The sequence below is a fragment of the Oncorhynchus masou genome, unplaced genomic scaffold (assembly GCF_036934945.1).
Source record: "Oncorhynchus masou masou isolate Uvic2021 unplaced genomic scaffold, UVic_Omas_1.1 unplaced_scaffold_671, whole genome shotgun sequence".
NCBI lineage: Eukaryota > Metazoa > Chordata > Actinopteri > Salmoniformes > Salmonidae > Oncorhynchus > Oncorhynchus masou.
The window spans coordinates 267,601-292,751 of record NW_027013158.1 but is presented as its reverse complement, the minus strand read 5'-3'; the positions used below and the strand labels follow the sequence as shown (position 1 = coordinate 292,751).

Here is a 25,151-nt window from a genome sequence, read left to right as displayed (position 1 = left end):
GAAAGGTTAGGGGAGTAGATCAGAAAACCAGTCCGTATCTGGCGTGACCTCCATTTGCCTCATGCAGCGCAACACATCTCCTTCACATAGAGGTGATCAGGCTGTTGATTGTGGCCTGAGGAGTGTTGTCCCACTCCTTTACAATGGTTGTGCGAAGTTGCTGGATATTGGCGGGAACTGGAACACGCTGTTGCACACGTCGATCCAGAGCATCCCAAACGTGCTCAATGGGACGGCAGGGGAGCCTAGTGGTTAGAGCGTTGGACTAGTAACCGAAAGGTTGCAAGTTCGAATCCCCGAGCTGACAAGGTACAAATCTGTCGTTCTGCCTCTGAACAGGCAGTTAACCCACTGTTCCTAGGCCGTCATTGAAAATAAGAATTTGTTCTTAACTGACTTGCCTAGTAAAATAAAGGTAAAATAAAAAATAAATGGGTGACTTGTCTGAGTATGCAGGCCACGGAAGAACTTGAACATTTTCAGCTTCCGGGAACTGCAGATTCTTGCGACACGAGCCTTGCATTATACTGAAACATGAGGTGATGCAGCGGATGAATGCCACGACAATGGACCACAGGATCTCAGCACGGAATCTGCATTCAAATTTCCATCGATAAAATGCAATTGTGTTCGTTGTCCATAGCCTATGCCAGCCCATACCATAACCCCACTTCCACCATGGGGTGCTCTGTTTACAACTTTGACATTAAAAAGGGAGATACTTAAATCAGTTGTACAACTGAATGCCTTCAACTGAAATGTGTGGTGTTATCACAAAACGGCACATTTAGAGTGGCCTTTTATTGTCCCCAGCACAAGGTACACCGGTGTAATGATCATGCTGTTTAATCAGCTTCTTGATATGTGACACCTGTCAGGTGGATGGATTATCTTGGCAAAGGAGAAATGCTCACTAACAGAGATCTAAACAAATTTGTGCACAAAACTTGAGAGATTTAAGCTTTTTGTGCTTATGGTACATTTCTGGGATCTTTTATTTCAGCCCAGGAAACATAGGACCAACAATTGACATGTTGCGTTTCTATTTTTGTTCAGTGTAGGATCAGACACCGCCTGTCCCTATAATTTTGATCTGAAAGACCTGAACACAGAGGATTGATACGACCAAAGATTGTCTATTATATTGACAAGATATTTGAGTGATGGTTTTAAAGATGGAAGACAGGTGGGAGAAGTCAAGATCAGGTGGGAAGGGAAAGTGGGATACCTTGTCAATTGCACAACTGAATGCATTCACCCGAAATGTGTCTTCCGCATTTAACCCAACCCCTCTGAATCAGAGATGTGTGGGGACTTGCCTTAATCGACATCCACGTCCTGGGAGTAGTTGTTGTTGGGGGTTAACCGTCTTGCTCAATGGCAGAACGGCTGATTTTTCCACCTTGCCGGCTCTGGGATTTGAACCAGGGACATTTTGGTTGCTGGCCCAACCCTCTTAGCCAATGTCAGGGCAGATACATGTGTGAACAACAGTCCATAGAGATAGATAGCAGATTCATTATTGTATCTGTGTCATTATAGTGTCTGTGAGGGTATGAGCAGCGCCATTGAGGCTATCTCCATTATGAAGTAGTTATTTTTTTGTTCTTCATTAGCGGACTGCTCCCAATTCATAGGAATCACCACCCAGTTGGCTACTTTAAAATGGTGGAAGCCCTCAATGGCAACGCTAAAACGGTTTATATCCATGAGTCTTCTATCGCTATGACAACAGGCACAACTCCAATAAAAATGTTTTGCCATGTGCGTCCATATCAGTACATTCATGAACAATTTAACCATTAACAAACTTCTATTTTATCAAATAAGCCTCACGTAGCAAATGAGCAATGACATGTTTTGTTGACCAAATTCGGCACTAATTGACCTCCAAACAAACATTTCTCACTTCGTGGCATTATTTTCGTGTATACATTTCGGGCGGAGTAAACCTCTCACTTCGCCTTTTCCTCTCTGATACTACCATACTTGTGATTAATTGACCACTAGGTGGAGGGCTCACTCCACTATAGGTGGAATTAATTGCGTTTCTTCAAGGTAGAATTTACCATAACATGAGTTTATAATAAGAGTATTAAGAACCTATAGTTTATAAGATTATGTGATTTATAGAAGGTGAAATTATGCAATTGTTACAATATCTATTACAATAAATTACCCAGTCCATTGACCGTGTGTGGTTACGCGATAATAGGGCAATTAATTGTGATGCTATGTATGGCCATTTATGCAGACCAGTGTATATTGGGAATTTGTCAATAATAATTTTCAGTGTTTGAAGGTATTGCATGTTCCGGGAGACAGAGGGGATTCGTTCGTGGAGAGGTGACATTCCTCCGAATTACGTCCTGACGTTCCCCCTACGTCTGACGTCACTGACGTCGAACGGGGCTGTTTGTTCTGGATTCAGGGGTGAGGAAGACCTGCGCGCGCTGACAACCGACAGAAAAAGGTAAATAAACGTGTTTTGGTGTGTCGCTCTACCGACACCGGTAGGGTAAACGAAGGCATTCAATCTCAGGAATCCGATAAAACACTCAGAACCACACTCGGTGCAGTATTTCGGTTGGTGTCAGTGCGCGAGGTGCCTAGTGGGGCATGGACTGTCTTATCACAGGCCTGTCGCCGGTGCGGGCGCACGGGAAGATGATGATTCTCCCTATTTACGTTACCTGATTTGCAGTTTAGTGCACATCTTGTGTTTTCGTTCTCTATGCTCCTTGGTGGTACATTAACGGTGTTTTTCAGGGGCATGGGCGCTCCCTGTTGTCATTGCGCACGGTAGTTGGGGGACGGTAGCAGGCTAACGTTAGTAGCTAGCTAGGTTGTTTGTTTGTAGCCCCGTAGGCCGTATTCTTGACAGAAGTTACGCCTGGTTTGGGGCGTATTTTACGCTCCGTGGCGCTGAAAGCACGTGAAATACGACGTAGGTTTTTTTTTTCTAGAATAACGTCACAGTCCAAGTTGTATTCTGAAAGGGTGTTTACGTACGGAGCTGTCAGAAAAATGCTGACAGCGATCATGACTAGCTGTTGTATCTCTAGACCAGGGGTCCCAAACTTTTGCAGGTTTTATTTCCTGCAATTCTACACATGTTGTCATGGCGTGCAAATATTTTTTTGCCGTTGTAAAGCACATTTCTTGCCATTCTATACATTTTGCCATATCTAATGTGTATTCATGTGATATTTGAGTGACAAAAAAATGACTATGGGCTAAAAAAAATCTATATTTAAAATAAAAACGTTTGCTGACATGAGCAACTTGATCTGGACATTTCTGACAAGTTATAAATAGTTCTCCTAAGGTCTGTAATGACTAACAAGACAAGAGGAACTGATGATGTACTACCCAATTTAGAGATTACAATTTTCAAGAGTAAGTTTAAAGCTGGACTGAGTTCCTAAAATCAATAAATAACCTGTGGCGACCCCTCCAGTTGGGGAACCACTGCCCTCGACAACTCAACCTAATCATCTGCTATGCATATTGCATCTCTAGAAATAGTTTTATTTGAATAAAAGACTGCCATATGTGACAAGAAGCACCATTTTCTATATTTACTCGTTGGTTTGGGACCTTATATTCAGGGTGTTTTGACTTTGCCTGATCATTTTTCTCACTTCATTATCTAGTCTGATAAATCAGGCTGTAATACACAATTAATTGGTATAGCTAGACAGCCTTAGACATTTGTGTGAAAGACAAAATGTTCTATGAAATTGCATTTAAACTCTACCTGTTGTCTGTGCGGTTTGTCCTTCTGCTGCTTGAAATTTGAGACAAAATATCCACAGGAAAGTATTGTTTACACAACTTATTAGAGAGCCCTTAGGTACCGGGTTTAAGTTAGTTTTATATTGGATATTCAGATTTAGATATTCCAAAAAATAAAACAAAGGCATGCATTGTTCTCCATCCTACCTTGACTCAGAATATAGCCTTCAATTTTCATTGTCATGGCATGCTTGGTTCAGTAGCTATTGACAAGAGAAATGAATATCCAATGTAAAACACATTTTTACCAACGTAACCAATATAAAACTACCTTTACCGTAATACCAACCATATACTGAACCTAAAAAGTCAGTTAAACAGTCATTTCCTGTGGATATTTTGTCTCAAATTTCGGGCAGCAGGTCAACTGCACAGACAACCAGTAGAGTAAGTTTAAATGTAATTTTATTCAATATCAAAATGATTTTTCACACACATGTCTTAGGCTGTTTTTACCAATTCATCGTATTACAGCCTGATTAATCAGACTATTGGTTATCTAGCTAGTTAAAACTCTTTAAAGTTAATGTTATTTGAGGGTAGAGGCCTATATGTTCTGGAGAAATGTGCGTAGCTAAAATGACCCACTTGCTGTGAGATTGGGTTCCAATGTTTTGACAGTGTTGGGTTTGTCATTGTCAATTGTGTGTGTGTGTGTGTGTGTGTTTTCCTCCAATAACATAAGCAGTAAAACATCATGCTTTACCCCACAGGTGTCAGTCATTCCACGGAGGGCCGAATGTCTGTGGGTTTTGCTCCTCCCTTGTACTTGATTGATGAATTAAGGTCACTGATTAGTAAGGAACTCTCCCTCACCTGGTTGTTTTGGTCTTAATTGAAAGCGAAAAACCCAAACCCAGCAGACACTCGGCTCTCCATGGAATGAGTTTGACTCCCCTGCTTCACCCCTCTGTCTCTCTCTCTGCTGTGGGCAGAGACTTAGACAAAGGCTCTCATTTACAATGATTGTTAGTCACATGGAGACATGACTACTTGTTTTCACGGTTTCATCACAACAGACAGACGCTCTGCATATTGTTGTCTTTGTCTATGCAAACATACAGTGCAGTCAGAAAGTATTCAGACCCCTTGACTTTTTCCACGTTGTTACGTTACAGCCTTTTCGAAGATTGATTAAATATTTTTTTCTCCTCGTCAATCTACACACACTACCTCATAATTGCATCACAATACCTCATAATGACATCACAATACCTCATAATGACATCACAATACCCCATAATGACAAAGCAAAAACAGTTTTTTTTAGAAATGTTAGCAAATTCATTAAAAAAAACCCTGAAATATAACATTATTCAGACCCTTTACTCAGTACTTTGTTGAAGCTCCTTTGGCAGCGATTACAACCTTGAATCTTCTTGGGTATGACGCTACAAGCTTGGCACACCTTTATTTGGGGAGTTTCTCACATTCTTCTCTGCAGATATTCTCAAGCTCTGTCAGGTTGGATGGGGAGCGTCGCTGCCCATTTATTTTCGTGTCTCTCCAGAGATGTTCGATCGGGTTCAAGTCTGGGCTCTGGCTGGGTCACTCACGTCACTCAAGACGTGTCCCAAAGTCACTCCTGCGTTGTCTTGGCTGTCTGCTTAGGGTCGTTCGCCCCAGTCTGAGGTTCTGAGCGCCCTGGAGCAGGTTTTCATCAAGGATCTCTCTGTACTTTGCTCCATTCATCTTTCCCACAATCCTGACTAGTCTCCCAGTCCCTGCCGCTGAAAAACATCCCAACAGCATGATGCTGCCACCGCCATGCTTCACCGTAGGGATGGTGCCAGGTTTCCTCAAGACGTGATGCTTGGCATTCAGGCCAAAGAGTTCAATCTTGGTTTCATCAGACCAGAGAATTTTGTTTCTAATGGCCTGAGAGTTCTTTGGGTGTCTTTTGGCAAACTCCAAGCGGGCTGTCATGAGCATTTTATTGAGGAGTAGCTTCTATCTGGCCACTCTACCATAAATGCCTGACTGGTAGGATGCTGCAGAGATGGTTGTCCTTCTAGAAGGTTCTCCCATCTCCACAGAGGATCTCAGGAGCTCTGTTAGTGACCATCGGCCCTTCTCCCCCGATTGCTCAGTTTGGCCAGGCGGCCAGCTCTAGGGAGAGTCTTGGTGGTTCCAAACTTCTTACATTTTAGGAATGATGGAGGCCACTTCTTGGGGACTGTCAATGCTGCAGAATGTTTTGGTACCCTTCCCCAGATCTGTGCCTCGACATAATCTGTCTCTGAGTTGAATTTACCACAGGATGGAATTTACCACACAATGGAAACCTGAGCTCAATTTCGAGTCTCATAGCGAAGGGTTTGACTACTTATGTGGTATTTCTGTAATTGTTTTTATTTTATACAAATTGTCTAAAAACCTGTTTGCTTCTGTCATTATGAGGTATTGTGTGTAGATTGCAGAGGACATTTTTTAAATACATTTTAGAATAAGGCTGTAACAAAATGTGGAAAAGACAAGGGGTCTGAATACTTTCCAAAATGCACCGTACACTACGCCTTCTAGACACACCACACACACGGCTGACGTACAGTCACACTTCAACCATTCTCCACCCCCTCACCAGTGTTGTGATTCCTTGTCTTTCTACAGCTCTCTCTCAGACCCCCTCTACTCCCCTCGTCAACCAACCGAAGACTGGTTGGTCTCTGTTTCTCTCTCCACCAGTGTTGTGATTCCTTGTCCTTCTACATCTCTCTCTTTCTCTCTCTCTCAGACCCCCTCATCAACCAACCAACTAAACAATCGAAGACTGGTCGGTCTCTCTGTTTGTCTCTCTCTCTCCACCAGTGTTGTGATTGCTTGTCCTTCTACATTTCTCTCTATCTCGCTCGCTCTCTCTCAGACCCCCTCTACCCCCATCTTGTCAACCAACAAACCAAAGGAAGTCTAGCCACTCTCTCCTGCCCCCCTCCAGGTCACTACTCTTCCTCTCCATTCTGAGAGATGACACTCCCTCTGGACTAGACCAAGCCTGCACCACAACAGACAAACATGTAAGTTCAGCTGTAAGCTAGCAGCCTGTGTGTGTGTGTGTGTTAGACTAATTGACAACCTACTGGGACTAAACATCATCATTGGGGAAAGGTGGAGACCTCGTCAGTTGCACAACTAAATGCATTCCAAAAAAATGTGTCTTCTGTATTTGAACCAAACCCCTCTGAATGGGCTCTGGATTCAAACCTGTCTTAAAGGTTGGTAGGTGTATTTATGTCAGGCTAATGAGTAAACGACTACTACACATAATCATTAGAAATGGGGGGGGGTTGATGCAGTTACATATTTTTTAAGATGTATCCTAAAGTTTTGACAGTATCCTAATATTATTTTTTGCGCTAGTTGGCTGTGCCTGCACCAAAACTCCAGTATTTTTTTCTTCGTAGCTTTGTTCTTCATCTTCTTTTTATGTTGGGAGTCAATTTGTTTTCAGCACTTTTATTTCCATGACTGATCAACACTTGTTTTCTCATATCTCTCTCTTGTCTCTCTGCAGCATCAGTATGGTGAGCAATATGTTTGGAACATAGAATCACAATACATATAGAATCCTGAGAATCACAATACATATAGAATCACTATATGTATAGAATCACGATACGTATAGAATCCCAAGTGTCCTAAGAATCTCAGTATAAATCATATCGTGACAATATTGTATCTTGAGGTTCTTGGCCATTTCCAGCCCTGTTGGTAGGAGTGTTAAAAATTCAACTACTACTACACATCATCATTAGATAGTCTTATTGGATTAGTTAGTAAACTAGATATCTACCTCAAAAGGACTTCCCTGATGAAATGAGGATGTATTGTGTTATGTTGGGGTTTTGGTTCTATTTTTAGTCTTCATTTAAGTAGACAAGCCAGTTAAGAACAAATACTTATTTACAATGACGGCCTACCGGGGAACAGTGGGTTAACTGCCTTGTTCAGGGGCAGAATGAGAGATTTTTACCATGTCAACTCGGGGATTCGATCCAGCAACCTTTTGGTTACTGCCCCAATACTAACCACTATCTGCCGCCCCAATTTTTTGTTGTCTATTGAATGGAAAAGTCCATCATCATCATCGGTTTGCTTCCTCTACATGGTGTGTGTTTTTGTGCATGCCTGAGTGTGTGTACTTGTGTGTGTGTCGGCATCTGTGTTTGAGCAAGCTGCCTCAGGCTAGTGCTGGGTTAAGGGGGGTGGAGTGAGTGGGCGAGAAAACGGAGGGATGGGTGGAAGGGGGTGTGGCGCTTTAAAGTATGACCAACCAGAAAGAGACATTCTGTCTGAGAGAGGGAGAGGCGTTCTGTCTGAGAGAGGGAGAGGCGTTCTGTCTGAGAGAGGGAGAGGCGTTCTGTCTGAGAGAGGGAGAGGCGTTCTGTCTGAGAGAGGGAGAGGCGTTCTGTCTGAGAGAGGGAGAGGCATTCTGTCTGAGAGAGGGAGAGGCATTCTGTCTGAGAGAGGGAGAGGCGTTCTGTCTGAGAGAGGGAGAGGCGTTCTGTCTGAGAGAGGGAGAGGCGTTCTGTCTGAGAGAGGGAGAGGCGTTCTGTCTGAGAGAGGGAGAGGCATTCTGTCTGAGAGAGGGAGAGGCATTCTGTCTGAGAGAGGGAGAGGCGTTCTGTCTGAGAGAGGGAGAGGCGTTCTGTCTGAGAGAGGGAGAGGCATTCTGTCTGAGAGAGGGAGAGGCGTTCTGTCTGAGAGAGGGAGAGGCGTTCTGTCTGAGAGAGGGAGAGGCATTCTGTCTGAGAGAGGGAGAGGCATTCTGTCTGAGAGAGGGAGAGGCATTCTGTCTGAGAGAGGGAGAGGCATTCTGTCTGAGAGAGGGAGAGGCGTTCTGTCTGAGAGAGGGAGAGGCGTTCTGTCTGAGAGAGGGAGAGGCATTCTGTCTGAGGGAGAGGCGTTCTGTCTGAGGGAGAGGCGTTCTGTCTGAGGGAGAGGCATTCTGTCTGAGGGAGGGAGAGGCATTCTGTCTGAGAGAGGGAGAGGCATTCTGTCTGAGAGAGGGAGAGGCATTCTGTCTGAGAGAGGGAGAGGCGTTCTGTCTGAGAGAGGGAGAGGCGTTCTGTCTGAGAGAGGGAGAGGCGTTCTGTCTGAGAGAGGGAGAGGCATTCTGTCTGAGAGAGGGAGAGGCATTCTGTCTGAGAGAGGGAGAGGCGTTCTGTCTGAGAGAGGGAGAGGCGTTCTGTCTGAGAGAGGGAGAGGCGTTCTGTCTGAGAGAGGCATTCTGTCTGAGAGAGGGAGAGGCGTTCTGTCTGAGAGAGGGAGAGGCGTTCTGTCTGAGAGAGGGAGAGGCGTTCTGTCTGAGAGAGGCATTCTGTCTGAGAGAGGGAGAGGCGTTCTGTCTGAGAGAGGGAGAGGCATTCTGTCTGAGAGAGGGAGAGGCATTCTGTCTGAGAGAGGGAGAGGCATTCTGTCTGAGAGAGGGAGAGGCGTTCTGTCTGAGAGAGGGAGAGGCGTTCTGTCTGAGAGAGGGAGAGGCATTCTGTCTGAGAGAGGGAGAGGCATTCTGTCTGAGAGAGGGAGAGGCATTCTGTCTGAGAGAGGGAGAGGCATTCTGTCTGAGAGGGAGAGGCATTCTGTCTGAGAGAGGGAGAGGCATTCTGTCTGAGAGAGGGAGAGGCATTCTGTCTGAGAGAGGGAGAGGCATTCTGTCTGAGAGAGGGAGAGGCGTTCTGTCTGAGAGAGGGAGAGGCGTTCTGTCTGAGAGAGGGAGAGGCATTCTGACAGAGAGGGGGAGAGGCGTTCTGTCTGAGAGAGGGAGAGGCATTCTGTCTGAGAGAGGGAGAGGCATTCTGTCTGAGAGAGGGAGAGGCATTCTGTCTGAGAGAGGCATTCTGTCTGAGAGAGGGAGAGGCATTCTGTCTGAGAGAGGGAGAGGCATTCTGTCTGAGAGAGGGAGAGGCATTCTGTCTGAGAGAGGGAGAGGCATTCTGTCTGAGAGAGGGAGAGGCATTCTGTCTGAGAGAGGGAGAGGCATTCTGTCTGAGAGAGGGAGAGGCATTCTGTCTGAGAGAGGGAGAGGCATTCTGTCTGAGAGAGGGAGAGGCATTCTGTCTGAGAGAGGGAGAGGCATTCTGTCTGAGAGAGGCATTCTGTCTGAGAGAGGGAGAGGCATTCTGTCTGAGAGAGGAGAGGCATTCTGTCTGAGACAGGGAGAGGCATTCTGTCTGAGAGAGGGAGAGGCATTCTGTCTGAGAGAGGGAGAGGCATTCTGTCTGAGAGAGGGAGAGGCATTCTGTCTGAGAGAGGGAGAGGCATTCTGTCTGAGAGAGGGAGAGGCATTCTGTCTGAGAGAGGGAGAGGCATTCTGTCTGAGAGAGGGAGAGGCATTCTGTCTGAGAGAGGGAGAGGCGTTCTGTCTGAGAGAGGGAGAGGCATTCTGTCTGAGAGAGGGAGAGGCATTCTGTCTGAGAGAGGGAGAGGCATTCTGTCTGAGAGAGGGAGAGGCATTCTGTCTGAGAGAGGGAGAGGCATTCTGTCTGAGAGAGGGAGAGGCATTCTGTCTGAGAGAGGGAGAGGCGTTCTGTCTGAGAGAGGGAGAGGCGTTCTGTCTGAGAGAGGGAGAGGCATTCTGTCAGAGAGGGGGAGAGGCGTTCTGTCTGAGAGAGGGAGAGGCGTTCTGTCAGAGAGAGGGAGAGGCATTCTGTCTGAGCCAGGGAGTTCTATCGCACTGTTGGAGCTGACACGAGGTCGTCTTCAGACTCTTCTGTTCCTGAAGAACACGAGGAATCCTGTCCCTGCTCTTCACTCTTCTGTTCCGGAAGAACACGAGGAATCCTGTCCCTGCTCTTCACTCTTCTGTTCCGGAAGAACACGAGGAATCCTTTCTCCTGCTCTTCACTCTTCTGTTCCTGAAGAACACGAGGAATCCTGTCCCTGCTCTTCACTCTTCTGTTCCGGAAGAACACGAGGAATCCTGTCCCTGCTCTTCACTCTTCTGTTCCGGAAGAACACGAGGAATCCTTTCTCCTGCTCTTCACTCTTCTGTTCCGGAAGAACACGAGGAATCCTGTCCCTGCTCTTCACTCTTCTGTTCCGGAAGAACACGAGGAATCCTGTCCCTGATCTTCACTCTTCTGTTCCGGAAGAACACGAGGAATCCTTTCTCCTGCTCTTCACTCTTCTGTTCCTGAAGAACACGAGGAATCCTGTCCCTGCTCTTCACTCTTCTGTTCCGGAAGAACACGAGGAATCCTGTCCCTGCTCTTCACTCTTCTGTTCCGGAAGAACACGAGGAATCCTTTCTCCTGCTCTTCACTCTTCTGTTCCTGAAGAACACGAGGAATCCTGTCCCTGCTCTTCACTCTTCTGTTCCGGAAGAACACGAGGAATCCTGTCCCTGCTCTTCACTCTTCTGTTCCTGAAGAACACAAGGAATCCTGTCCCTGCTCTTCACTCTTCTGTTCCTAAAGAACACGAGGAATCCTGTCCCTGCTCTTCACTCTTCTGTTCCTAAAGAACACGAGGAATCCTGTCCCTGCTCTTCACTCTTCTGTTCCTGAAGAACACGAGGAATCCTGTCCCTGCTCTTCACTCTTCTGTTCCGGAAGAACACGAGGAATCCTGTCCCTGCTCTTCACTCTTCTGTTCCTAAAGAACACGAGGAATCCTTTCTCCTGCTCTTCACTCTTCTGTTCCTAAAGAACACGAGGAATCCTGTCCCTGCTCTTCACTCTTCTGTTCCTAAAGAACACGAGGAATCCTTTCTCCTGCTCTTCACTCTTCTGTTCCTGAAGAACACGAGGAATCCTTTCTCCTGCTCTTCACTCTTCTGTTCCTAAAGAACACGAGGAATCCTGTCCCTGCTCTTCACTCTTCTGTTCCTGAAGAACACGAGGAATCCTTTCTCCTGCTCTTCACTCTTCTGTTCCTAAAGAACACGAGGAATCCTGTCCCTGCTCTTCACTCTTCTGTTCCTAAAGAACACGAGGAATCCTTTCTCCTGCTCTTCACTCTTCTGTTCCTGAAGAACACGAGGAATCCTTTCTCCTGCTCTTCACTCTTCTGTTCCTGAAGAACACGAGGAATCCTGTCCCTGCTCTTCACTCTTCTGTTCCTGAAGAACACGAGGAATCCTTTCTCCTGCTCTTCCAGAACTCCTGTTAGTGTGTGTGTGTGTGTGTGTGTGTGTGTGTGTGTTGGGATTGTTCCGAGGTTTGTTTAAGACTTTTTCTATGGACTTTAAGATGCAGTCTAGATCTAACAGTCTGCTAGACTTCCAGACACGGTATCTCTTACCGGAGAAGATAGCACGTTACTGTGAGGAGGTAACTCTCACACACACACCCTCACTCACGTGGTTGTCCTTGACTGGTGTCTGTCCTTTTCTTCAGTCTCTTCCTGGTTTCCACTTGTGCGTTATCTTGGTTTCCATGTAAACTCTTGTTTTTGTTATGGAGTACTAGCATGAGGTATTGGGTCAGTGTTCTGGTGATGTCAGAGGATGGCCAAACTCTTTCTCTGTCAGTGTTCTGGTGATGTCAGAGGATGGCTTAACTCTTTCTCTGTCAGTGTTCTGGTGATGTCAGAGGATGGCTTAACTCTTTCTCTGTCAGTGTTCTGGTGATGTCAGAGGATGGCCTAACTCTTTCTCTGTCAGTGTTCTGGTGATGTCAGAGGATGGCTTAACTCTTTCTCTGTCAGTGTTCTGGTGATGTCAGAGGATGGCTTAACTCTTTCTCTGTCAGTGTTCTGGTGATGTCAGAGGATGGCCTAACTCTTTCTCTGTCAGTGTTCTGGTGATGTACTCTATACTCCTCTGTAAACTGTCCATCGATATATACGTGACGCAAGATCCACTGGTTGATGCTTATTTATAAAATCCTCTTAGGCCTCACTCCCCCTTATCAACCGTGTTGTCATGTTGTGTTGCTGTCGTGCTATTGTTGTGTTGCTGTCGTGTTGTGTTGCTACAGTGCTGTGTTGTCATGTTGTGTTGCTGCAGTGTTGTGTTGCTGTGGTGCTGTATTGTTGTGTTGCTACAGTGCTGTGTTGTCATGTTGTGTTGCTACAGTGCTGTGTTGTTGTGTTGCTGTCGTGCTATTGTTGTGTTGCTGTCGTGTTGTGTTGCTACTGTGCAGTTGTTGTTGTGTTGCTGCCGTGCTGTGTTGTTGTCTTAGGTCTTTCTTTATGTAGTGTTGTGGTGTCTCTCTTGTCGTGTTTTGTCCAAATGTTTATTTTGAATCCCAGCCCCCGGCCCTGCAGGGGGCCTTTTGCCTCTTGGTAGGCCGTCTTTGTGAATAAGAAGTGGTCCTTAATTGATTTGCCTCTTTAACCTCTCTAGGGTATGTAGGGACGCGTCCCACCTGGCCAACATCCAGTGAGATTGCAGAGCGCCAAATTCAAATACAGAAATACTCATTATAAAAATTCAGAAAACAAAACATATTTTACATAGGTTTAAAGATTAACTTCTTGTGAATCCAACCACGGTGTCAGATTTAAAAATGCTTTACGGCAAAAGCATACCTTACGATTATTTGAGAACATAGCCCAGCAGACAAATCATTACAAACAGTAACCAGCCAAGTAGAAGAGTTACACAAGTCAGAAATAGAGATAAAATGAATCCCTTACCTTTTGATGATCTTCATATGGTTGCACTCAGAAGACATTCATTTACTCAATAAATGTTCCTTTTGTTCGATAATGTCTCTTTATATTCAAAAACCTCAGTTTTGTTTGTCCACAGGCTCAAATGCAGTCAAAACAGGCAGACAAAAAAAATCCAAATTGTATCTGGAAAGTTCATAGAAACATGTCAAAAGATGTTTATATTCAAACCTCAGGTTGTTTTTGGCCTAACTAATCTTTAATATTTCAACCGGACAATAACGTTAATATAAAAGGTAAACAAGAAAGGCACTCTCTCTGGTCGTGCACATGATAAAGCTCTGTGACACGGCAGCGTCCACTCATTCAGACGGCTCTTCCTCCCCATTTATAAGAATACAAGCCTGAAACGATTTCTAAAGACTGTTTGACATCTAGTGGAAGGCATAGGAACTGCAATTTGAGTCCTAAGTCAATGGCTACTGTAATGGCATTGAATAGAAAACTACAAAACCAACAACAAAAACGACTTCCTGAATGGATATTTCTCAGGGTTTCGTCTGCCAAATCAGTTCTGTTATACTCAGACACTCTTTTAACAGTTTTGGAAACTTTAGAGTGTTTTCTATCCAAATCTAGTTCTATGCATATCATGTCTTCTGGGCCCGAGTAGCAGGCAGTTTAATTTGGGCACGCTTTTCATCCAAAATTCCTAATGCTGCCCCCTACCCTGGAGAAGTTAAATCAAACCATGTTAGAGGACCTTTTATCTGTTAGACTATGTCTGTGTTTACTGTGTGTTAGCGCAGTGTGTGTGTTAGCGCAGTGTGTGTGTTAGCGCAGTGTGTGAGTTAGCGCAGTGTGTGTGTTAGCGCAGTGTGTGAGTTAGCGCAGTGTGTGAGTTAGCGCAGTGTGTGTGTTAGCGCAGTGTGTGTGTTAGCGCAGTGTGTGAGTTAGGGCTGTGTGTGTGGTAGCGTGTGTGTGGTAGCGTGTGTGTGGTAGCGTGCGCGTGTGTGGTAGCGTGCGCGGTAGTGCAGTGTGTGTGTGTGTGTGTGTGTGTGTGTGGTAGCGCAGTGTGTGTGTGTGGTAGCGCAGTGTGTGTGTGTGGTAGCGCAGTGTGTGTGTGTGGTAGCGCAGTGTGTGTGTGTGTGTGTGGTAGCGCAGTGTGTGTGTGGTAGAGCAGTGTGTGTGTGTGGTAGAGCAGTGTGTGTGTGTGTGTGTGTGTGTGGTAGCGCAGTGTGTGTGTGTGGTAGCGCAGTGTGTGTGTGGTAGCGCAGTGTGTGTGTGTGTGGTAGCGCAGTGTGTGTGTGGTAGAGCAGTGTGTGTGTGTGGTAGAGCAGTGTGTGTGTGGTAGAGCAGTGTGTGTGTGTGTGTGTTGTTTGGGGATGTCCAGTTTGGTGGTTAGTCTGGGCAGCCAGTGTGTGCAGGGGTCAGTATATAGATCTGTGTGAGTTAGGGTAGTGTGTGTGTGGCTGTAGGTGTGTGTGTTGGAAAGTTTGGGAAAGTCCAGTTCTGTTGATTAGTCACTGAGACGGGGGGCTGATATGCCTGTGTCAGTGTATAGGTCTGTGTGTTCATGTATGTATGTAGTGGGGTCAGGACTGTGTTTATATAGTGGGGTCGGTGTATAGGACTGTGTTTATATAGTGGGGTCAGTGTATAGGACTGTGTTTATATAGTGGGGTCAGTGTATAGGACTGTGTTTATATAGTGGGGTCAGTGTATAGGACTGTGTTCATGTATGTATATAGTGGGGTCAGTGTATATGACTGTGTTTATATAGTGGGGTCAGTGTATAGGACTGTGTTCATGTATGTATATAGTGGGGTCAGTGTATATGACTGTGTTTATATAGTGGGGTCAGTGTATAGGACTGTGTTTATGTAGTGGGGTCAGTGTATAGGACTGTGTTTATATAGTGGGGTCAGTGTATAGGACTGTGTTTATATAGTGGGGTTAGGACTGTGTTTATATAGTGGGGTCAGTGTATAGGACTGTGTTTATATAGTGGGGTTGATGTATAGGACTGTGTTTATATAGTGGGGTTGGTGTATAGGACTGTGTTTATATAGTGGGGTCGGTGTGCAGGACTGTGTTTATATAGTGGTGTTAGGACTGTGTTTATATAGTGGGGTTGGTGTATAGGACTGTGTTTATATAGTGGGGTCAGTGTATAGGACTGTGTTTATATAGTGGTGTTAGGACTGTGTTTATATAGTGGGGTTGGTGTACAGGACTGTGTTTATGTAGTGGGGTTGGTGTATAGGACTGTGTTTATATAGTGGGGTCAGTGTATAGGACTGTGTTTATATAGTGGGGTCAGTGTATAGGACTGTGTTTATATAGTGGGGTCAGTGTATAGGACTGTGTTTATATAGTGGGGTCAGGACTGTGTTTATATAGTGGGGTTGGTGTATAGGACTGTGTTTATATAGTGGGGTCAGTGTATAGGACTGTGTTTATATAGTGGGGTCGGTGTATAGGACTGTGTTTATATAGTGGGGTCGGTGTATAGGACTGTGTTTATATAGTGGGGTTGGTGTATAGGACTGTGTTTATATAGTGGGGTCGGTGTATAGGACTGTGTTTATATAGTGGGGTCGGTGTATAGGACTGTGTTTATATAGTGGGGTCAGTGTATAGGACTGTGTTTATATAGTGGGGTTAGGACTGTGTTTATATAGTGGGGTCAGGACTGTGTTTATATAGTGGGGTCAGTGTATAGGACTGTGTTTATATAGTGGGGTCAGTGTATAGGACTGTGTTTATATAGTGGGGTCAGGACTGTGTTTATATAGTGGGGTTGGTGTATAGGACTGTGTTTATATAGTGGGGTTGGTGTATAGGACTGTGTTTATATAGTGGGGTCGGTGTATAGGACTGTGTTTATATAGTGGGGTCGGTGTATAGGACTGTGTTTATATAGTGGGGTCAGTGTATAGGACTGTGTTTATATAGTGGGGTTAGGACTGTGTTTATATAGTGGGGTCAGTGTATAGGACTGTGTTTATATAGTGGGGTCGGTGTATAGGACTGTGTTTATATAGTGGGGTCGGTGTATAGGACTGTGTTTATATAGTGGGGTTGGTGTATAGGACTGTGTTTATATAGTGGGGTCAGTGTATAGGACTGTGTTTATATAGTGGGGTCGGTGTATAGGACTGTGTTTATATAGTGGGGTCAGTGTATAGGACTGTGTTTATATAGTGGGGTTAGGACTGTGTTTATATAGTGGGGTCAGGACTGTGTTTATATAGTGGGGTCAGGACTGTGTTTATATAGTGGGGTTAGGACTGTGTTTATATAGTCGGGTTAGGACTGTGTTTATATAGTGGGGTCAGGACTGTGTTTATATAGTGGGGTCAGTGTATAGGACTGTGTTTATATAGTGGGGTCAGTGTATAGGACTGTGTTTATATAGTGGGGTCAGTGTATAGGACTGTGTTTATATAGTGGGGTTAGGACTGTGTTTATATAGTGGGGTCAGGACTGTGTTTATATAGTGGGGTCAGTGTATAGGACTGTGTTTATATAGTGGGGTTAGGACTGTGTTTATATAGTGGGGTCAGGACTGTGTTTATATAGTGGGGTCAGTGTATAGGACTGTGTTTATATAGTGGGGTCAGGACTGTGTTTATATAGTGGGGTCAGTGTATAGGACTGTGTTTATATAGTGGGGTCAGGACTGTGTTTATATAGTGGGGTCAGTGTACAGGACTGTGTTTATATAGTGGGGTCAGTGTATAGGACTGTGTTTATATAGTGGGGTCAGGACTGTGTTTATATAGTGGGGTTGGTGTATAGGACTGTGTTTATGTAGTGGGGTCAGGACTGTGTTTATATAGTGGGGTCAGTGTATAGGACTGTGTTTATATAGTGGGGTTAGGACTGTGTTTATATAGTGGGGTCAGTGTAAAGGACTGTGTTTATATAGTGGTGTTAGGACTGTGTTTATATAGTGGGGTCAGGACTGTGTTTATGTAGTGGGGTCAGGACTGTGTTTATATAATGGGGTCAGTGTATAGGACTGTGTTTATATAGTGGGGTCAGGACTGTGTTTATATAGTGGGGTCAGGACTGTGTTTATATAGTGTGGTCAGTGTATAGGACTGTGTTTATATAGTGGGGTTAGGACTGTGTTTATATAGTGGGGTTAGGACTGTGTTTATATAGTGGGGTCAGGACTGTGTTTATATAGTGGGGTCAGTGTATAGGACTGTGTTTATATAGTGGGGTCAGGACTGTGTTTATATAGTGGGGTCAGTGTATAGGACTGTGTTTATATAGTGGGGTCAGTGTATAGGACTGTGTTTATATAGTGGGGTCAGTGTATAGGACTGTGTTTATATAGTGGGGTCAGGACTGTGTTTATATAGTGGGGTCAGTGTATAGGACTGTGTTTATATAGTGGGGTCAGGACTGTGTTTATATAGTGGGGTCAGTGTAAAGGACTGTGTTTATGTAGTGGGGTTAGGACTGTGTTTATATAGTGGGGTCAGTGTATAGCACTGTGTTTATATAGTGGGGTCAGTGTATAGGACTGTGTTTATATAGTGGGGTCAGGACTGTGTTTATATAGTGGGGTCAGTGTAAAGGACTGTGTTTATATAGTGGGGTTAGGACTGTGTTTATATAGTGGGGTCAGTGTATAGGACTGTGTTTATATAGTGGGGTCAGTGTATAGGACTGTGTTTTATATAGTGGGGTTAGGACTGTGTTTATATAGTGGGGTTAGGACTGTGTTTATGTAGTGGGGTTAGGACTGTGTTTATGTAGTGGGGTTAGGACTGTGTTTATATAGTGGGGTTAGGACTGTGTTTATATTGTGGGGTCAGGACTGTGTTTATATTGTGGGGTCAGTGGGTCAGGACTGTGTTTATATTGTGGGGTCAGTGTGTTAGGACTGTGTTTATATAGTGGGGTCAGTGTATAGGACTGTGTTTATATAGTGGGGTTAGGACTGTGTTTATATAGTGGGGTTAGGACTGTGTTTATATAGTGGGGTCAGTGTATAGGACTGTGTTTATATAGTGGGGTCAGGACTGTGTTTATATAGTGGGGTTAGGACTGTGTTTATATAGTGGGGTCAGTGTATAGGACTGTGTTTATATAGTGGGGTCAGTGTATAGGACTGTGTTTATATAGTGGGGTCAGGACTGTGTTTATATAGTGGGGTCGGTGTGTAGGACTGTGTTTATATAGTGGGGTCAGGACTGTGTTTATATAGTGGGGTTGGTGTATAGGACTGTGTTTATATAGTGGGGTCAATGTATAGGACTGTGTTTATATAGTGGGGTCGGTGTATAGGACTGTGTTTATATAGTGGGGTCAGGACTGTGTTTATATAGTGGGGTTAGGACTGTGTTTATATAGTGGGGTCAGTGTATATGACTGTGTTTATATAGTGGGGTCGGTGTACAGGACTGTGTTTATATAGTGGGTCAGTGTACAGGACTGTGTTTATGTAATGGGGTTGGTGTATAGGACTGTGTTTATATAGTGGGGTCAGTGTATAGGACTGTGTTTATATAGTGGGGTCAGTGTATAGGACTGTGTTTATATAGTGGGGTCGGTGTATAGGACTGTGTTTATATAGTGGGGTCGGTGTATAGGACTGTGTTTATATAGTGGGGTCAGTGTATAGGACTGGGTTTATATAGTGGGGTTAGGACTGTGTTTATATAGTGGGGTTAGGACTGTGTTTATATAGTGGGGTCAGGACTGTGTTTATATAGTGGGGTCAGTGTATAGGACTGGGTTTATATAGTGGGGTCAGTGTAAAGGACTGTGTTTATGTAGTGGGGTCGGTGTATAGGACTGTGTTTATATAGTGGGGTTAGGACTGTGTTTATATAGTGGGGTTAGGACTGTGTTTATATAGTGGGGTCAGTGTATAGGACTGTGTTTATATAGTGGGGTTAGGACTGTGTTTATATAGTGGGGTCGGTGTATAGGACTGTGTTTATATAGTGGGGTCAGGACTGTGTTTATATAGTTGGGTCAGTGTATAGGACTGTGTTTATATAGTGAGGTCAGTGTGTAGGACTGTGTTTATATAGTGGGGTTAGGACTGTGTTTATATAGTGGGGTTAGGACTGTGTTTATATAGTGGGGTCAGGACTGTGTTTATATAGTGGGGTCAGTGTATAGGACTGTGTTTATATAGTGGGGTTAGGACTGTGTTTATATAGTGGTGTTAGGACTGTGTTTATATAGTGAGGTCAGTGTGTAGGACTGTGTTTATATAGTGGGGTCAGTGTATAGGACTGTGTTTATATAGTGGGGTCAGTGTATAGGACTGTGTTTATATAGTGGGGTCAGGACTGTGTTTATATAGTGGGGTTAGGACTGTGTTTATATAGTGGGGTCAGGACTGTGTTTATATAGTGGGGTTAGGACTGTGTTTATATAGTGGGGTCAGGACTGTGTTTATATAGTGGGGTTAGGACTGTGTTTATATAGTGGGGTTAGGACTGTGTTTATATAGTGGGGTTAGGACTGTGTTTATATAGTGGGGCCAGGACTGTGTTTATATAGTGGGGTTAGGACTGTGTTTATATAGTGGGGTCAGTGTATAGGACTGTGTTTATATAGTGGGGTTAGGGCTGTGTTTATATAGTGGGGTCAGGACTGTGTTTATATAGTGGGGTTAGGACTGTGTTTAAATGGTGGGGTCGGTGTATAGGACTGTGTTTATATAGTGGGGTCAGTGTATAGGGCTGTGTTTATATAGTGGGGTCAGTGTATAGGACTGGGTTTATATAGTGGGGTCGGTGTATAGGACTGGGTTTATATAGTGGGGTTAGGACTGTGTTTATATAGTGGGGTCAGGACTGTGTTTATATAGTGGGGTCGGTGTATAGGACTGGGTTTACATAGTGGGGTCAGTGTACAGGACTGTGTTTATATAGTGGGGTCAGTGTATAGGACTGTGTTTATATATTGGGGTCAGGACTGTGTTTATATAGTGGGGTCAGAACTGTGTTTATATAGTGGGGTCAGAACTGTGTTTATATAGTGGGGTTAGGACTGTGTTTATATAGTGGGGTTAGGACTGTGTTTATATAGTGGGGTCAGAACTGTGTTTATATAGTGGGGTTAGGACTGTGTTTATATAGTGGGGTTAGGACTGTGTTTATATAGTGGGGTCAGTGTACAGGACTGTGTTTATATAGTGGGGTCAGTGTATAGGACTGTGTTTATATAGTGGGGTCAGTGTATAGGACTGTGTTTATATAGTGGGGTTAGGACTGTGTTTATATAGTGAGGTCAGTGTATAGGACTGTGTTTATATAGTGGGGTCAGTGTATAGGACTGTGTTTATATAGTGGGGTCAGTGTATAGGACTGTGTTTATATAGTGGGGTTAGGACTGTGTTTATATAGTGAGGTCAGTGTATAGGACTGTGTTTATACAGCTGTGATGATGATGACGTTACTCTTCCTCCCCTCCTAGAGAATCCAGTGGGCTGTGATGATGATGATGTTACTCTTCCTCCCCTCCTAGAGAATCCAGTGGGCTGTGATGATGATGATGATGATGTTACTCTTCCTCCCCTCCTAGAGAATCCAGTGGCCTGTGATGATGACGTTACTCTTCCTCCCCCTCCTAGAGAATCCATTGGGCTGTGTTGATGATGATGTTACTCTTCCTCCCCTCCTAGAGAATCCAGTGGGCTGTGATGATGACGATGATGACGTTACTCTTCCTCCTCCCTTCAGACAGTCCAGCGTTTTGTGTGATGGCCTGAGAGGGCTTCCCAGTCTAGCCTGCCTGCCTCTCCCGGGTCCAAACTGTCTGACTGGGACTCCCCCCCTCCCCGCCTGCTACGCCCTGCCTCCGTCGCCATGGGAGACGGCCTGGAGGCGGGCAGCAGCCTAGACCCCGCCCCCCGCTCCCTCTCCTGTAACCCCCCGCCCCCCGAGACATGGAACCCCTCGAGGCCCAAACGACAGACCAACCAGCTACAGGTAGTGTGTGTGTGTAAGTCGCTCTGGATAAGAGCGTCTGCTAAATGACTTAAATGTAAATGTAAATGTACTATGTAGTGTGTGTGTGTGTGTGTGTGTGTGTGTGTGTGTGTGTGTGTGTGTACTCTGTAGTGTGTGTGTGTGTGTGTGTGTGTGTGTGTGTGTGTGTGTGTGTGTGTACTCTGTAGTGTGTGTGTGTGTGTGTGTGTGTGTGTGTGTGTACTCTGTAGTGTGTGTGTGTGTGTGTGTGTGGAACCACAGAACAACGAGCTTTGACTGCTGATACTGTACTGTTTGATGGATTGGTTGGTCGTTCGGGGCCATATAAAATAATATGAAATGTTTTTTAGATTCCGTGGAGTTTTCAGGTTTCCGTTTTCCTCAGTTTTCTCTCTCAAACTCACACCTTTTTTTTTTATAGAACAAAATTTGATATTCAGTCCACATCAATTCTTAAACCACATCATGACGAGACGTCGACCGACTATGATTTTTCAACGCCAATACCGATTATTGGAGGACCAAAAAGCTTGTACCGATTAATCGGCCGATTGTTATATCAAATGGACTGAATATTTGTAATAATGACCTATAACAATACTGAATGAACACTTTTATTTTAACTTAATATAATACATCAATAAAATCAATTTAATCTCAATTAAATAATGAAACGTGTTCAATTTGGTTTAAATAATGCAAAAACAAAGTGTTGGAGAAGAAAGTAAAAGTGCAATATTTGGCATGTAAAAAGTTTACCTTTTGACTATTGGATGTTCTTATAGGCACTTTAGTTTTGCCAGCCTAATCTCGGGAGTTGATGGGCTTGAAGTCATAAACAGCGCAATGCTTGAAGCACAGCAAAGAGCTGCTGGCAAACGCAGGAAAGTGCTGTTTGAATGAATGCTTACGAGCCTGCTGCTGCCTGCCACCACTCAGTCAGACTGCTCTGTCGAATCATGGACCTAATTATAATATAACGACACACAGGAATACGAGCCTTTGGGCATTAATATGGTCACATCCGGAAACTATCATTTCGAAAGCAAAATGTTTATTCTTTCAGTGAAATACGGAACCGTTCCGTATTTTTATCTAACGGAAAGGGTCTTCACACAGTTGGCAACGAGCCAGGCGGCCCAAACTACTGCATATACCCAGACTCTGCTTGCACAGAACGCAGAATAAGTGACACAATTTCCCTAGTTAAAAGAAATTCATGTTAGCAGGCAATATTAACTAAATGTGCAGGTTTAAAAATATATACTTGTGTATTGAGTTTAAGGAAGGCGTTGATGTTTATGGTTAGGTACACATTGGTGCAATGACAGTGCTTTTTTCGCGAATGCTCTTGTTAAATCATCACCCGTTTGGTGAAGTAGGCTGTGATTCGATGATAAATTAAAAGGCACAGCATCGATTATATGCAACACAGGACAAGCTAGATAACTACAGATGGTTGATGATATTACTAGGTTAACTAGTGATTATGTTAAGATTGATTGTTTTTTATAAGATATGTTTAATGCTAGCTAGCACCTTACCTTGGCTCCTTGCTGCCCTCGCGTAACAGGTGGTCAGCCTGCCATGCAGCCTCCTCGTGGAGATCAATGTAACAGGTGGTCAGCCTGCCACTCAGTCTCCTCGTGGAGATCAATGTAACAGGTGGTCAGCCTGCCACTCAGCCTCCTCATGGAGATCAATGTAACAGGTGGTCAGCCTGCCACTCAGTCTCCTCATGGAGATCAATGTAACAGGTGGTCAGCCTGCCACTCAGTCTCCTCGTGGAGATCAATGTAACAGGTGGTCAGCCTGCCACTCAGTCTCCTCATGGAGATCAATGTAACAGGTGGTCAGCCTGCCACTCAGTCTCCTCGTGGAGATCAATGTAACAGGTGGTCAGCCTGCCACTCAGCCTCCTCGTGGAGATCAATGTAACAGGTGGTCAGCCTGCCACTCAGTCTCCTCATGGAGATCAATGTAACAGGTGGTCAGCCTGCCACTCAGTCTCCTCATGGAGATCAATGTAACAGGTGGTCAGCCTGCCACTCAGCCTCCTCGTGGAGATCAATGTAACAGGTGGTCAGCCTGCCACTCAGTCTCCTCGTGGAGATCAATGTAACAGGTGGTCAGCCTGCCATGCAGCCTCCTCGTGGAGATCAATGTAACAGGTGGTCAGCCTGCCACTCAGCCTCCTCGTGGAGATCAATGTAACAGGTGGTCAGCCTGCCACTCAGTCTCCTCGTGGAGATCAATGTAACAGGTGGTCAGCCTGCCACTCAGTCTCCTCGTGGAGATCAATGTAACAGGTGGTCAGCCTGCCATGCAGCCTCCTCGTGGAGATCAATGTAACAGGTGGTCAGCCTGCCACTCAGTCTCCTCGTGGAGATCAATGTAACAGGTGGTCAGCCTGCCACTCAGCCTCCTCATGGAGATCAATGTAACAGGTGGTCAGCCTGCCACTCAGTCTCCTCATGGAGATCAATGTAACAGGTGGTCAGCCTGCCATGCAGCCTCCTCGTGGAGATCAATGTAACAGGTGGTCAGCCTGCCACTCAGTCTCCTCGTGGAGATCAATGTAACAGGTGGTCAGCTTGCCACTCAGTCTCCTCGTGGAGATCAATGTAACAGGTGGTCAGCCTGCCACTCCAGTCTCCTCGTGGAGATCAATGTAACAGGTGGTCAGCCTGCCACTCAGTCTCCTCGTGGAGATCAATGTAACAGGTGGTCAGCCTGCCACTCAGTCTCCTCATGGAGATCAATGTAACAGGTGGTCAGCCTGCCACTCAGTCTCCTCGTGGAGATCAATGTAACAGGTGGTCAGCCTGCCACTCAGCCTCCTCGTGGAGATCAATGTAACAGGTGGTCAGCCTGCCACTCAGTCTCCTCGTGGAGATCAATGTAACAGGTGGTCAGCCTGCCACTCAGCCTCCTCATGGAGATCAATGTAACAGGTGGTCAGCCTGCCACTCAGTCTCCTCGTGGAGATCAATGTAACAGGTGGTCAGCCTGCCACTCAGTCTCCTCATGGAGATCAATGTAACAGGTGGTCAGCCTGCCACTCAGTCTCCTCGTGGAGATCAATGTAACAGGTGGTCAGCCTGCCACTCAGTCTCCTCATGGAGATCAATGTAACAGGTGGTCAGCCTGCCACTCAGTCTCCTCATGGAGATCAATGTAACAGGTGGTCAGCTTGCCACTCAGTCTCCTCGTGGAGATCAATGTAACAGGTGGTCAGCCTGCCACTCAGTCTCCTCGTGGAGTGCAATGTTATCGGCCACAATCGGTGTCCGAAAATGCCGATTACCGATTGTTATGATAACTTTAAATCGGCCCTAATTAATCGGCCATTCCGATTATTTGGTCGACCTCTAATCGTGACACCACTTTTGAGGTCTGGGAAAATGGATTTAACTACCCTTTAATTCAACTGTGCCCCAGCCTGGGAAAATGGATTTAACTACCCTTTAATTCAACTGTGCCCCAGCCTGGGAAAATGGATTTAACTACCCTTTAATTCAACTGTCCCCCAGCCTGGGAAAATGGATTTAACTACCCTTTAATTCAACTGTCCCCCAGCCTGGGAAAATTGATTTAACTACCCTTTAATTCAACTGTCCCCCAGCCTGGGAAAATGGATTTAACTACCTGCACCAGCCTGGGAAAATGGATTTAACTACCCTTTAATTCAACTCTGCCCCAGCCTGGGAAAATGGATTTAACTACCTGCACCAGCCTGGGAAAATGGATTTAACTACCCTTTAATTCAACTGTGCACCAGCCTGGGAAAATGGATTTAACTACCCTTTAATTCAACTGTCCCCCAGC

The 25,151-nt window shown here is 45.1% G+C and overlaps 1 protein-coding gene across 1 annotated transcript in view; it reads left to right on the top strand.

Annotated features, from left to right (window-relative positions):
- The first annotated feature begins 2,415 nt into the window (after nucleotides 1–2,415).
- Nucleotides 2,416–25,151, top strand: part of LOC135536846 (bromodomain-containing protein 4-like) — a 55,796-nt gene continuing 33,060 nt past the window's right edge. The window contains exons 1-3 of the mRNA XM_064963091.1: nucleotides 2,416–2,473; nucleotides 6,734–6,812; nucleotides 21,017–21,323. Coding sequence (XP_064819163.1) covers nucleotides 21,201–21,323 — 123 coding nt within the window. The 5' untranslated portion in view covers nucleotides 2,416–2,473; nucleotides 6,734–6,812; nucleotides 21,017–21,200. The remainder of the gene's footprint in view (nucleotides 2,474–6,733; nucleotides 6,813–21,016; nucleotides 21,324–25,151) is intronic.